This window comes from Siphateles boraxobius, unplaced genomic scaffold (genome assembly GCF_051911475.1).
Source record: "Siphateles boraxobius isolate OS27281-9 unplaced genomic scaffold, OSU_SipBor_1 32, whole genome shotgun sequence".
Lineage (NCBI taxonomy): Eukaryota > Metazoa > Chordata > Actinopteri > Cypriniformes > Leuciscidae > Siphateles > Siphateles boraxobius.
In genome coordinates, this window is record NW_027508942.1 from 2,611,936 (window position 1) to 2,627,813 (window position 15,878).

General features: G+C 40.7%; 1 protein-coding gene across 2 annotated transcripts in view; it reads left to right on the forward strand.

Annotated features, from left to right (window-relative positions):
* Window positions 1-15,878, forward strand: part of yap1 (Yes1 associated transcriptional regulator) — a 35,921-nt gene that overhangs the window by 13,204 nt on the left and 6,839 nt on the right. The window contains exons 3-4 of one of the 2 annotated variants that reach the window (XM_077194524.1): window positions 8,184-8,302; window positions 10,338-10,451. In XM_077194524.1, the coding sequence (XP_077050639.1) occupies window positions 8,184-8,302; window positions 10,338-10,451 (233 nt within the window). The remainder of the gene's footprint in view (window positions 1-8,183; window positions 8,303-10,337; window positions 10,452-15,878) is intronic. The other variant, XM_077194525.1, reaches the window with a different exon arrangement.

Here is a 15,878-nt window from a genome sequence, read left to right on the forward strand (position 1 = left end):
GGGGCAGAGCAATGAAGGGAAGGGTGTGTTTGTTTGGGTTGATTTCAAATATCAACAATGTATCTCTGAAATCGCTTAATGCACCTTTAAAGTATAGCTTGCCTACAATTGTTTGCAGGGCCGGATTAAGAGTTCAGAGGCCTCTGGGCACAATGTGTTGTAGGCCCCCCCTTAGGCAGGCCAAATGTATATTTTGTCCAAGGACATTTTAATATGGCATTTACAGTTTTACTGACTTAAAAGGAACCTTGTTGTACTATGCTGGAGTAAAGTTCATAAATGGTCGTTCTTTCCCATAGGAATTTGTAAATTCCCCCGCAAGAAAATTTTGTACATTTTAAGGTTAAATGCATCAATCTCATGCTCTTTGAGAGATCAAAATTAAGAGCTTCAACCCATGAACTGCTCGTTGAACAAAGAAAAAGCATTGATTTGTACCAGGAAAATAAAGAGGGCTCAAACATCTTTTTAGATATGAGAGTCTTAGTCTCCATTACATTATCAATGGTGTTTTAGGATGCCAAACAATTATTATAATAATGTAATAACGATTTATATAATTATTCCTATGACGTAAAATCCATATAGCCTATAAATGTACTATATAAATGAAAATGAATATTTCAAAAGTATATTTTAGTCTACATTACACTATAATACAAGAAAATTAAAATACTTTTGTCCTAATTTCTTCACTTGCGAGAAATAAACCCTTGAGCTTTTATTTAGGAGAAAACACCAGATAACCATGCTGATCGCGTGAGCAAAGAGCGCACTTTTCTTTAAATCACACAGCACAAACAGGATGCCTATTCTTAAAGTCTTGTGCTGTTTTATAAAGGCACAAAGCCATATCATGGTTTCGATTTTAGTTGGTTGGCAAAATATAACGCTAGAGACCTTTGTTAGGTAAGGTTATACATTTTACATTTCATATGTGTTGGGAAAAGGGAGAAGAGAGAGTTCGGCAAAAGGCGGATTCGAACTTGGGTCGAGCGCATCAAAAGCTGCTTTCTAGCACTTCACGCGCTACGACCTGCGCCACTGTAGTTATTCCTTGAGGGGCGTCTTTTTGCTAAAAAGACAGGCACTTAGTGCAAATATATGCTCCGTTATCTAAAATATTTGTTTTCTTCCTCTCGCTTGGGCCACAAGTGCGCATGGCGAACTTGCAATGAATACATTTTATCAGACCGGCCCTCGCGGCCTCGAAACACTACCGGCCCACCGGGGAAACTCCCGACTCTCCCGATTGCCACTCCGCCCCTGGTGCCCAGGGCCCCTTAGATGTCGTGGGCCCCTGGGCAAGTGCCCAGTTGCCCTAATGGTTAATCCGGCCCTGATTGTTTGAGAACTTTTTTTTTTTAAATTACCCAAGTTACTCTAGCATCTCTCTCTCTCGTTCTCTCTTTGACTCTGTTAACTCACTGCTTTGTCTGCTGGTCTCTGTGATATGAGCCCTCCTTCAAAGAGGAACTTAAATCCGTCCAGAGGTCAGCAGGTCGCTCAATAATCTCTCCTGATGATGTCCTGCTGACGGAAGCCGAGTCACTCATCCACTCGTCCTGATGCACGCTTGCTCGCTCTGCCGCGAGGGAGAAATGGAGAGTTGACTGAGGTCTGATGTCCTCTTTCTGTCCTGACTAGCAGCATTCAGTCATTCATAATGGCTGCCTCTCTGTGGCCTCAATAGAGACTGTGTGTTATGCTAAGCTAATGTACAGAGTCTTTGTGAGGATCTGACACGGTTGTAGTGTAGAAGTAGTTTAGAAGTACTAAATAATTTTAGTGAGAAATGAATTATGTACAAATATTCATTGACCAATAATTTAAAAGAATATTCAAGTAAAAAACAACGAAAGCTTTATCGACAGCATCTGTGCCATCCTGTAGATTACAACCGAAGTTTATCTCGATTTGACCATCAAACTGAAATAATAAACAAAAATGCTGAACATCCGAAGAACACAATAGAAGAACATTTAGAATTTATTTTTAAATTAAATATCACCCCGTTTAGGAAGTTTAACCATTATACATCTTGCCCTAAGATAGATAATTGGATAAATGTTTTGTAGTTATTATAAAAAACAAAAACAACAAAACTTTTACTCCTGGTCCACTTAGCGTTCACATTTACATTTTAACACAGGACCTAAAGATACCATACCTAAAGGCATAGGGATGTGTTCACAACCTGATTGGTCAGCTTTTATTAGGTATATTCGCGACTTGCCGAACATCCAAAACAGTGCTGTACTCTGGGCTAAATGCGCTGCTTGTATGTGCGTAGCCTACTTGTGATAGTATTTTGACCAGCTGAAAACTCATGAAGAGCTTATAAAATGTGTAAAGAAGTCAAAACTGCATCAGGAATTCCTGATTCTGTCATTTTTAGGGTCGCATCTTGTGATATCATGACCTGTTTTTGATTGGTGTACATGTCTTTGGTCCGTGTTGTGTTCATATTTCATTCGAACCGCACTAGAGTTTGTTTGGAAGCGTTCTCACACTTATTCAAATTAACTGCATTAACAGAGCAATCACACCAGGGTTCGTTTTAATCGAGCCAAACATGCCGAGTGTGAATATTTTATCAGAAATGTGCCTTCACTAGTGAATTCTCCTGTGAAAGTAAGTAGAGTGCAAATTTTGCATGCAGATGGAGAATTGGGAATGCAATCAAGGCACTTTTCACTATTGTAAAAAACAGCTCATCCAGTATACGCTCTCATATTTTTAGGTCAATATTTGTTATTTCTTAGGCAAAGTGGAAAACATTCAGTGCTGGCGAAGTTGAGCGCAACTGTGAGAAGCATTCATCGCTGCACCTTAAGCTCTTCTGTGTTATAAATAACTGCAGCACAATAAACAGGGCCCTGATAATTGGACCATCAATCATGTTGAGCGCTTGGGTGGGTCTATGCCCAGTGCCGTGAGTTCGCTAACCTCCCCTTTCCACCACCTCCTCCACCAGCGCTCTCTGGTTTCATGAGCACTGATAACAGCTGGAGAGGAAATTAGGAAGTGAGCTTCTATAGGGCACTGTCTCCTTTAGTGTCATGGAGTGATTCCTGTGTGGTCATGGCTCAATGTGATTTGAGTGCCAGAATCCCTCCTCCGCTCTCATAGTCTTTTGGCTATAAAGCAGAAGCCTGGTCCCAGTGTTGTAGACCTCTCTTTGTCTGTTTGTCATTCCCCCAGTCTGTCTTTTCAGTGCTTAGTCTGTGATGGAAGTAGTGCTCCAGAAAGAAGGTTTGCAGTCGTCTGGCTGAATCTGATGGTTGAAGCTCTGGAGGGTGTTTGTGGGGGTCTCCTGAGCGGTCGTCTATCCTGTCTATGCTATTGTCTCCATCTCTAGCCCCATAATCCTCAATAACGCCTCTCAGCTGGTGGCCCAGAGCGATCTGTAATGGCCCAGAGCAGGAGCCGTGACAGCGATGATGCTTTCCTGTGGGAGTTTAGGATACCGTTGCCATTGGTGTTAGTTTGTTGGTGTGAATGTGCAGTCAGCCTCGTTACACTGCACTGATCAGTTATCTGGACTGGTCATTTATCGTTAGCTAAGTAAAGTTGAGTTGAATGTACTGGCATAATATATTATGATTGTCTCTTATGGTGCAGTTACAATAGCAGTTACAATTTTATTATAATGGGCCTTTTTTCAGGTCATTAATCTCATTATAATGGACCTTTTTTCCCAGGTCATGATAATTACATTATAACATTCCAAAAGTAAATCGTGGTAAACTTTTCACCCTCACACAAAACTCCCAATTGTGTGGATTCCTATTGGAATGGCTGGATTCACTTGAAATTTTCGGTAAATGTGAACGCACCTTCAATTCATTAACTGCAGGCATGTTGGCATTATGAAAAAATGACAGTTGAAGTATTATATGCATATGGATTTCACCATTATTGTTACTTTTGGCTGCTTTTTGACTGTCCTCCCATTTTCCCGGTACTTTCCCGCTGAGTAAAGGGAAGCCAGTCTGGCTGATTTGTGAAGTGTGTTGGTGTGTCTGCTGGAAATGCAAAGAGAACATTGCATGAGCAGACGCTCAAAGAGTGACGCAATGGTAAGGTTCTGACCCAGACTGGATTGTGTGCTTTTGACTACAAAAACACATTTGCTCTGTTCCAAAAGCTAGTGAGGTGCCTATACAGAGAGCAGCATCACAGGCCTGAAGTCTGTTCAGAAGGTAGGCAACTTACTGCTTTCTAAGAGATCCTTTCACCAAGAATGCAATCCTCCAATGAATACAAATAGGTATTTTTAATTGCAATATCCCATCCAAAAGTGCAGTCACTTATGAGGTCATATGATGCTGTGTAAGAAGGCAGTTGCCTATATGTGTTACTTTTAGCTTGAATTCTGTTTGTCTGAAGTTTGTTTGCAGATTTCTTGCATATGAAGCATTGTCAGAAAGCATGTTGTAGCTAATCTGTCATCTGTGTTGGTTGCAATCTAATTCTTGGTCTGTATAATTTTGCCTCGACGAGCTGGATGGCGCCTTGTATGGCTGTGAGGCAAATATGTAAAGCGCTTTGGTGGCCATTGGGTCTGTGAAAGCGCTATATAAATGCAGTCCATTTACCATTTACCATTTGCCACTGAATTTTCATTGAAAGGGCACCGTATGGGCAGAACGTTCGGGGCTAATAAAGATCACCTGTGTGAGTGACTGCGCCTGCGTCTGAAACCCAAGAGATCTTCATACTCGACATCCTGCACTCCAATTAAAATTAACTCTCACCGCCTCTCCCTCCCTCCCTCCCCACTCTCTGTCATAGTTTCCAGCAGCAATAGGAGGGGGAGGATCGGGGTGACACAAAGTGTAACAGGACCACAGCAATCCACACAGCCAATGGAGTTCTGAGGGATTGCTTCCGCGCTCGTTTTTTCCTCCTCTGTGGCCTTTTCTTTTTGTTTGACGGTCATTCGGCCCTCCCCTGTGACCCTCCTGAAGAGGCCCCTGTTCCTTGTCTGCTGTGGCCAGGGCTGTTTTCCTGGAGTGTGTGTGTGTGGTTTGGGGGTAGGGTGGCTTACTGGTAGGTGGGTGGGAGAGGGGCAGATTTTGGCAGTTCCTTTGATCAGTAAAGCATAAACAAGAGGGAGCTTAGAGAAGAGGGGGTGGTGAAGTGCTGAGTCAGTCTCTCTATTTCTCTCTCTCCTCTTTTTGTTATTCTTGCTCCCTCCCTTTCTCATAAGGCAATGATGGCGGAATAGTGACTAATTAGTGGTGAAGAGAAAGTGACGGCAGGAAAAAATTGTCACAGGACTGTTTGTGATGGGAAAGAAAGAGTCTTGCAAAATTTGTATTGCAAACAAAACCGGTTGGAGAGTTGCAAAATTATTTTTCTTTGCGGCCCCTCTTCCAGTAGACTAGTGGTCAGCCGTCAATCTATCAAGACTATTGGCCCAAACAAAATGGGTTTTTCAAAGGCTGCTGCCAATAGCAATGGGTCAATATAATGTAATTTTGCAATATTATAAATTTATTAATGCCAGTATATTATAAATATACTGATGCCTATGTATTATAAATGTACATTACTTTTCAAAGGTTTGGGGTGAGTAAGTTTTTTTTTTTTTTAGTAAAAAAAAAAATGCATTTAATTTAAAAGTAAAGACATTTTATATGTTACAAATGTTTTTTTGAAAAGTCATTTTGAACATTGCTGATTGTAGACTATTAGAATTGTATAATTCAATTATATTATGTCAGGGACGTGTACATTAATTTGCTTAATTAAAACACATTTTTCAGAATGTTTGTAAAATTCACTATAAATGCACGTTTAAACAGTGTTGTTTTTCATTTATTTGATTTGATTGATTTAGGAGGCAGCGAAACTTGGCAATTCAAAAAATGTTTATCGGCTGATGCCAATAATCTTGAAATAGATTTATTCGTCTTTAGTCTAGTCAAGTATGCAAATCTCACGTCTTCAGTGACAAAACCTGTCTTAAATGGGGGAAAGAGAGCAGAGCTGGGGGAAAAAGAGGAACAAGTGAATAGCATTTAGGGTTTTGGGTCGTAGCTTGGTCTGAGCTTTTGTCCAGCAGGTGAAAGCTTTGTAAAACTGGCGCCAGATTGTTAAAGAGCCTGACACTTCAGTGTGTTGGAACAGGCAGGGAGAGAAAGAAACCTCCTGGGAGGAGACCCATGACTGACCCTGCCTGAATGTACAGGCCTTCGCCTGAGAGAGAGAGAGAGAGAGAGAGAGAGAGAGAGAGAGAGAGAGAGAGAGAGAGAGAGAAAGAGTGGGAGCGGGAAAAAGAGGGGCCTTTTCCTGTGTTAGCTCTACATCTTAATCGAGCAACAAGCCCAAACAAAGCCATCATTAGAAATGCCTCTAACACCAAGTGTTGCTGCCCGTTTTCATTAGTGTTCATTAGCGTTTCACAACCGCCTGATTTGTCCTGAAGTTGCATAAAACTGCTTCTTTCAGTAGTGTTTACCTACAGCAATATTTTGAGTTAAAAACTTAAGCGCATAATCCGCACAGGCTGTAGTTTCGTAGACATGACAGAACTTGTCACCTCCAAGCGTGGGTCTTTTGAACCGCCAACTCCATCACAAACAATGCTGTTAAATTGCGTGCATGTGCCTTCAGGACACCAAAACCATTTTCTTGGAAGACTTCTTTTGTTTAAAAGAAAATGTGTAAAGATTAGCAGCTAGTGTTAAGGAAGGAAAAGGGGTTGTCAGGTTTGATCTCAAGGAAGCTGTGAGATTAGATCATGTAAAAATGTAGTGTGATAGCGAGCTAGAAAGCACACCAATGTTGGATTTGTAGGTGAATACTTTAAGACTGTTTCATTTGGTCATTTCATTGAGTATTCAAGATGAGATCCCCCCTGTTTTCCAGCATAGACTGCTTAACCTTTAAGTGATAAACTGCAGTGAAAGAAAAAACAACAACACTGTATCGAGCAGCTCTTCTCTCACTGCCACCCTGCTGTCTAAGATCTGAATACAGAAGGGTGTAAGTTTAGGTTCAGTCTCTCCTTTTAGACTCATTGATTTGTTTTCCAGTAACCGTGTTATTCATCACTGACCTTACACCGTAATCAGTGACTTCATTCACGGATGACACCGGTTCAGTCCGCTGCACGAAGGCAAATCACATGTAAACTGGGTCAAAGTTCACCGTTATCCACGACCCTTTCTTACACAGCAATACATCAGCAGATCTGACACAAGAGTGGGTGGCAATTGTGAAGTTTACGAAATAGACTTTCATAAGAGCCTATTTTTACCAGATGGGGCAGACGACATGATTGGCTATTTAGTTGCTAACAAGACAGACCATCATTTACACTTGCTTGCAGGAGGCTTCGGAGATGTTTGGTTTTTGCTCGCTTTTGCTTATACAGATTAAAGGGCTGAGATGCTGTCCAAATGGATCGGTGTTCAGGTGTTTACAAAGATCTTTTAAAAGTTCCACTTGCCGGGAGTTTTATCTGAGTACTCGGTTTGGATCAAATAAACCAATGCGGAATATATAACAGTTGTTTATATGGTAGTACACTGCCCTTGACGCACCTTTGTTAACATGCCTTATATTCTCATAAATCTATAGATTGTTATCAGGTGTATTTTAAAACCTAGGGTGCTGCCTACCTAGACAACATTTTGGGCAACATAAGAAAAGCAATGACATGAATAAAAACACGTTTAATAAATAATCAGTCCATATGTTAATTAATCTACTTTTAATTGTATTCAGTGTAGCTAAACTTATTATATTATTATGTATGTATGTATGTATGTATGTATGATTATAATACAAGTTGTAATATACATTTTATTAATATTAAGTATTATGATATATTTTATAATAATTTAATAATAGTATTTATAATTTTAAAAAAATTGCGCAAAAAATAATACATTATATATAGGCAAAATGTGAGTATCAAAAAAGTATTTCAATATTATAGATGTATGCAGCCTGGAACTAGAGCAAATGTAATCACTTATATAAGTATAATAATATTAGCTATTCATTTTTGAATATATATTTTTTAATTCTGTGGCCCTAATTTAAAATTGGCAGTTTCGTTTTGGCCAAATATGTCCATCCAAAGAGGCAGCTCATTAGGATTCAGAACTCAGCCACCATAGTTATGCTTATTAGTCCTTTTAATGAACATCTCTGTCTCCCCATAGCCATCATGACCAGACGACCACCTGGCAGGACCCGCGCAAGGCCCTCCTTCAGATGAACCAGGCCGCCCCGCCAAGCCCAGTGCCTGTCCAGCAACAGAACATCATGAACCCTGCGTCAGGTCAGCAGCTCCAGACACTCATTTCATATTTAAAACTACACTCTTAGTCCCAGCATTCTCATGCTAATTCTCTGTTTACACCCAACCCTGCCTCTACCTCAGCAAACGTAGAAATCTTATCAGTGCAAATGAATGCATGTGAATAGCAGTTGACGGTAAGGTAGACATGTCTGGTTGGAGATACAATAGTGACCAGGGTCACTCCCATATGTCAGCTTATGGGAGGTTCAACAGGAACTGAGACAAGACCTTTCAGTGTTTTAGGGCATTCTCCTCAGACTTTAATGTCATTCTTTGGATTACAAAGTATGATACATTGTTTGTTTGGTCCTGGAAACTAGTGCAAAAAATGTATTCCCCTATGGAGAAAATTAATGGGATTTTTACTTTCCTGAACCTGACTGTTGCATTCTATAACAGGGTAGTCTTGTCATTTTCTTAACTATCATGCTTATATGTAATCCCTCCAGTTTTACTTGCACCGCTCTGAGTGGGATTCGAACCAGCGTTTCCGGTAGGGATGCTCCGATCAGGATTTTTGTAGCCAAAATGACTACCAATATCTTGTCATTATGATAGGTCGATCCTGATCATTCAAGCTTTTTATAATTAATATGTTAGCTCGCTGTTGACTGATAAAGTAATACCACAGATGTTGCCTTGGTTATATTATTTACAGTAATGTTGTAATTGTTGTTTTAATTGAAAATCAAATAAATTAGCACCACAAATATGTATTTTACAATGAACATTTTAATACGTCTTTAAAAACAGTGCTTACGCAAAACATTATCCATTTGGCTTATTAAAGAGCCTACAAGACTTTAAAAAACTGAACCTAATTGCAGGCTGTCATTCAGTGCAGTTACATTGTTACGCCAGCAGGCAAGGGACTGTCTTTTATGAGTGAGTCATTGTTAAACCATTCATTCTTGGTCAACTTGGTGTTGAGATTAATTTAACTTTGAGTGCCTCTTTATACGGCTCAATTGACGAGCAGCGCATCACCTGGGTAACGCTGAAGCGGATGTTTCACTTCATAGAGATCAATGGCATTGATTCAATGCATTGAACAGCAGCACTGATGCCAGTCGTGGGAAATCCCCTTAAGTATTGAAAGGATACTACGACAAAGAAATCGCTTTCATCTTCTGACAACTGATGGCAAACTGATTTTTTCACGAATATATGGCTTGACCTGAAGAAGGACAAATGCAGGTAATCACACACGTTCAGTTTCCCTGTCGCTGTCTGCTGTGTGTGTGTGTGTATGTGTGTGTGTGTAAGTGGAGGAGCTGCTTGAGCCCCGACACAGAGAGCAGATGACAGAGGCAGCGAATCAGGTTCGTTGTATTATTTAGCCAATGTTCCTCCCTGTGATATTTCATTAGAACATGACAAGTGACTGCAGCGCTAAAGTTTGACGTCATCAAATTGGGATCGGTTCGTGAGATCAGCCAAGTTTAACTACTACCAATCGAGTCACAGAATGTGATTACCGATCCATCGGAGCATCCCTAGTTTCCGGCATGGGACCAGCAGTCTCCAGCGTCTCTAGCCAATGCACCTCTTTAGTCCAGGGGAGTGAGGTTTACTCACATAGCTATAACTAGGCCTCCGTTACACTTAGTGTACCCCCCTAAACCTTACGCCCATTCGGGTCACGGCACCAATGTTACCCCTCCGGTTCTACTCGCCCCGCTCCGAGCGGGATTCAAACTGGTGCTTTGGGCATGGGAGGCGGACGCACTAACAAGTTCATAAAATTCTGCTATTGGAAACTGAAACCACCAAATCAGGGATGTGCAATCAAAGTCCAGGCAAGTCAGTTAACTCCGCAGCCATCTTGGCAATGCCTCCTTCATATTTTCTACAGTATGTAGGCAGTATCTCATGTACTATTTACTTGGATGAAGAACGTTAACACTGGGGAAAATGTGCAATGAAAAATGTGGATTGTGGCCAAACAAATTACTAACATAAGAATTTCAGTTAGTACTGGATAATTCACTGTACCCTGACTGTTCTCTCTCAGGACCTCTTCCTGAAGGCTGGGAGCAAGCTATTACCTCAGAAGGAGAGATCTACTACATCAATCACAAAAACAAAACCACCTCTTGGCTGGACCCACGACTCGACCCGCGTTACGGTGAGCTTTAAATCCTAAAAGTTTATAATAATCAAAATTTATTAATTGTACTTTTGATTGAACATTGGTCTCTTATCATGCTGCTCTTGTCGCCATTTTATAAAAGAATAAGCCACCTGAGTAGTGAAGCATTGATGTTTCGGCAATCGAAATTATTCAACGTAAACTGCAAAATAAAAAAAATCAGTTTTGACTAAATGGTTTTGCATTGACCAAAACAGTTAGCACGTCCTCAATGGCATGTTGTGCAAACAACTTAGATAAGCTACAACAGATAAACACGCCAGCAATGTGGGATGCACGTAGCCAAAAATGAAACTAGGATAGCAAAATGTAAAATTTGTTCAGGTAAAATATCAAGAGGCAGCTTGTTGCCGAAGAACTTTACTGTTATAGTTTTATCAGCTGTAAACAAAACACCCTGAGCAGCATACTGAGTTTTCAAGTTAATTACTAAAGTTAATTACTGAAACATTATTTTTAGTTTCGGTTTTCGGTTCAATGACAACTTTAATTTCGGTTTCGGTGTTTCTGTAAAAAGAAAATCATCTATCACTATACCTGAGGTCGACATTTCAGTGGTTTCATCATTGATAAGGGGTGTTAGGCGCTCAAAGTCCTGAGAACACACTTCCACCATGGTAAAATCACTGTTACTCTTGCTTATTGCTTTATTATTATGCTGATTACAGACCGACTGCAGATGACTGCTCTCTGACAATGTGTGTGTATGAAAGTGAGTGAGAGTGTGTATGTGAATAGTGTGCCACAAAAACACAGAGTATTCCTGCTTCCTGTGACTCATACTGAGGTTAGCCAAAACTGCTCCACACTCAAGAGTCTGCTATGTGATCCCTTTACTCGCACACAAACACACTCGCAAACTAGTTCAAACTGCATCCGATTATGCTGTTCCCTAAACCCCTGTTCAGATATGCATCCATAATCCATACGCAGAGGCGATGAAACATATCTAAGCAGTGGAATAGTCACATTAATCTAATCATCTGTTTTTGCTGTCAAGATAAATGGTTCACCGAAAGGTTGTCAGACTAAGATGTTTGTCCTTTTTCTTCCCCTTTCAGTCCCTCTCTTTAATCTCTTTCTATGAGCACGTAAGGCTCACAAAGAGATGAAGGCTTCTACTTATGTCACTTTGAGTTACTCGCGCTTGAGGTGCTTTTGCTTCATCCCAAAGGAGTTTTCCCCTGGGACACTATCTCACTATCTCCCTCATGTATGAACAAGCATGTTTTTGCCCCATTTTTGACCGAAATCCAATTTTTTGTGCAAACATACACCAAACATGCAAGTGGTCGTGGGTAAACTGGTAAAGTCTGTGAAGGGCTGAGAGACAGAGAGAGAGAGAGAGAGAGAGAGAGAGAGAGAGGGGGTCGGCTCTGGTGGGTGAAGCCCTTTGAAGATTTATAAGTGTTCAGCGGACAAGCCTGGTGGGCCTCTGAATTACAGACGTAATGTGAGGGGGAGAACGGCGAGAGGGGTAGACGTGGTTAACTCATTCCTTGCCACAAGTTTAGAATGTTTGGGCGTTCCCGTGCGGTTTTATGTAACTGCTTGCGTCTGCATATTTTTATAACCTTTGTGCTTGTGTTTTAATCCCTTGATTCCTCTTATTGAGGTTGCTGAACTGCAGACGCTTGGACGAACTTTATCCCACCGGCTTCAAAAATGCAACTTTGAGTTAGAAGAACGTTGGCTCCTTCTTGCACCAATTGAACCTCAAATAACGATTAAATATGTTGCTAACCTGACATGTCCCTTCTGGGTCTCCGCTCACCATTGGAGACACTTGGGTAATTCGAGCAGGGAGTAGAGTAGGATTGTACTCCTTTAACTGAGAACTAAAGTCTGGCCATTCTCTCGTTCTGTCTAAACCCCCCTTCCCAGCCCGCGTGAGGCCCAGCGCAGGCAGAACTGTTCTCAGCTGCACATCTAGATGGACTTGAGACGGTGCCAGGCCTCTCGATGCTGCAGCTCTGCTCCTAATCTGTTCCAGACCTTTTCAGTCAAAGAGACCCAATGTGAGAGAGAGAGAGAGAGAGAGAGAGAGAGAGAGAGAGAAAGAGAGAAAGAGGAAGGGGGCAGGCGAAGGCAGGCCCTGAGAGAGGGAAAGGAATGGGGAGAAGAAAGGGAGGAATAAGAGACCACTGGATAAACTTGTGCCTCCTTCCTAAGAGGCGGTGAACAGGCCTTGAGGTCTGATCTGAGAGGCCAACGTGGGACTTTATGATGTATTTCACGCCTCATCTGGCCCGTAGACTCAAAAACACCACCATTTTTGAGCACAAAGACCAACTGGAGCCTTCAGTTATCGGTCATGTGCTGTGGGCTGCTTAGATTATCATGGTCCTTCAGTGCAGGAGTTGGCACCTTGTTGGCAAGTGCAGAGTGATGTCACACTCTTGTGAAGCACTCATCTTTTCCAGAGCTTTGAGCTGACACACACACTAATGCACGGTTGCATAAACACTTCATGACTCCCAAGGCGCTTGCCTTATTGGGAAACGGGATGACGAAAGTGCAATCAGTGGTTCGCGTTCAAAAATGACAGTCTCATTGCATTCATTGAGGTTTTTTTTTCTGAAGTAAATGTGAGTTGTGGTTCACCTTGTAAATACAACAAGCAACAGTCATTATAAAAAGCCTTTGCAAATGCTTTAATAAACGTAGTTTATGTAGCTGGACATTCAACTCTGTGCTCGATACAATACACTCTATTGTGTCTTTTTGAAGATTATTCTTGCATTATTGACAATAGTCTATTATCGGCATTATATCATTTTAATGCTGAAGTTGCCATTTTGAAGGTTTCCGCATCATGTTGCAGTGGTCAGGTGGTACAAGTCAGAGCTTTCATAAAATTAAATCGTTTTAATTAAAAGTTCTTTGAGAACGTGAATGCTTTTTACAAGTCGGGATGTCATAATTACGGTAATTCCAACGGGACATGAACGTATCTTTTTGCCTCCAGTGTGATCTAAGTTGATCTAAAGTGTTCTTTCTGGTGAAAGAAATGAGAGAAAAGGGATTCCAAGTGTAATCTAGTGGAACTGAAAACATGATCAGAAATGTGTGGTTAAATCGAGTGAGCGCATTGCAATAGCGCAGTGTCTGTAAAAAGGAAAAGATCAAGAACCTGAAATACGCCACTCACTTAGTCCGACTCTATTATTTGCAAAAGTGCATTACATATTACTTGCATAGCTTAGTGTGAATAACGGAAGCACATTTGCATTTCTCACTGCAGTAATCACTAATAATAACTGTGAAGTCTTGATGTATAAATAAACCACCTGCTGTTTCCACTTGTAAGTGATAGGGCTGCCATCTTGCTTTCAACTGGTTTCCTACTACACACTAGTCACAGCTGAGTTTCCTCACGCTGGCTTCCGGCAGCTCACTGCTTGCTTTTGTGTGGCCCGCTGAGGTTTGTGTTTGATAGGATATAGAGAGGCTTTTCTTCTGGACACAGATTGACTCTTTCCTTTTTCTCCTCAGCGTACGCGCTTATCTCTTAACTCGAAACGCAACTTGAGCATGGCTTTTATACAACAAACCTGTTAAATCGACAGCCAGCAAATATTTACAAAGGCTTCAAAGGTCCTGCCGCTGCGTTTCCTAATGTTTCCCTATGGTCCAGTCTCACCTGGAAAAGACAGGGGAGCTGCTGTTGGCTCGGCTTTGCGGGATATATATGCGAGATTATAAAGGCTGTTATTGCTGAATGATCGTGTTTCAGAGCCAGCGTGGAAAAGACGGGCAAACTACGTCAATCTGAGCTTTTATCTCTATCTCGCTCTTTTTATTTGTGTTCCTCTGGCACGTTTCCTCCTTCTCCTCCTGTTGGAGAACACATTCGTGGCACGAACCTGCAGTTCTGCTGCGCTTATGCAACATGGATAAAGCTTGTTTGTGTGTTCTTGTCATCTTCATGCTGTGGTATGGAGTTTCCCAAGTGAGATACCCACAGAAACAAGTATAGACTAGTCAGGGAAATCCAGACCTGAGAATTAAGAGTTTATTTTGTGCAACAAATCTGGCTGCCACATATCAGCCTGTATTAACTGGTCACTCCTTCCCGGAGATCAGCCATTACTTCTCCACCAGAACCGTCATTCGGCTTCAATAGACCCCTATCTATGCGAGATAAGGGTCTTAAAAGAGAAACAAACACACACAGATACACACTCCCCCACTAGCACTCGTACACATTCCCACACACTCTTCCACGCCTCGGGCTGTGTGGGGGATGGTGGTTGTGAAGGCGTGGTGAGTCTCTGATCTGATTCCCATGGTGAGAGGAGAGTGGAGACTCATTCAGGCCTGAGGTAGTGTAAACACACTGTGATTGAATGGCGATGAGGATAAGCGGGGAAGACGGGGCTCCCTCACGCATAACAACGGCAGCACCATTACGGCTTTATTGTCACTGGTGGCCCCAGTGCATAAGTAAACAGCCATTTTCATTGGTCCAATTACTGTAACACCCCACCTCCTATGGTCCAAAACATTTGTTTCTGTGTTTGCGTCTATGGCGATACGCATTTCTCAATTCACTTACATTGATGGGACTTTTTTTTAAGCCCTGTGTTTATACATTATATTATATGAAATCAGAATATTTATTTATAAATCTGAATATATCTCTCTATGACTATGTAAAGTATATAATGAAGATATAACAATGTAATGACTATAAATTCAAATATTTTGTTATATGTATACATTTATAGATACAAATCTGAATATATATACAGATACAAATCTCAATATATAAATCTAAGTTGTAATAGATATATTAATCTGAATATATGGTCATTAGTCTGAAAATGATGACTCCATAAATTAATTCAGACTTATAACTGCATATACAGATTTATAGATAAATATTCAGATTTACATTTTTAGATTAAGAATTATAACTTTATATATAATAAAAAATATAAGTATATATTCAGATTTCTTATAATTATTTCCTGTTTTGCCCTTTATAATACTTATAAAGGGCAAAACAGGAAATAATTGTAATTATAATGAAAGTCCTGGATGCTAATTCTTCAATATGGCGTTTCAGTAGTGCTTATATACACAATATAATAACACTATAATGCCAATTTTATTTACATATTGTGTATATTTTCTAGTGGAAAATTAAGTCATCATTTGGTCAAGGTCAGGATTTTTGTTAAATAATACATTAAATTTCAGTTTGTTTTTCACAAAACCCTATGGTAAAACCCCCAGAACCCTTGGAATATACGACACGTGTCGCATGGGACCATTCTGTGATACTTTTGTGTGTGTGTGTTTTTTTTTTTTTTTTTAAAGCTTGATGCTGGTCGCTATTCACTAGGATGAGCACAAGCGGAGCTTTTTTTTTACTCTCCTTTTGTGGTCCAAAATAGA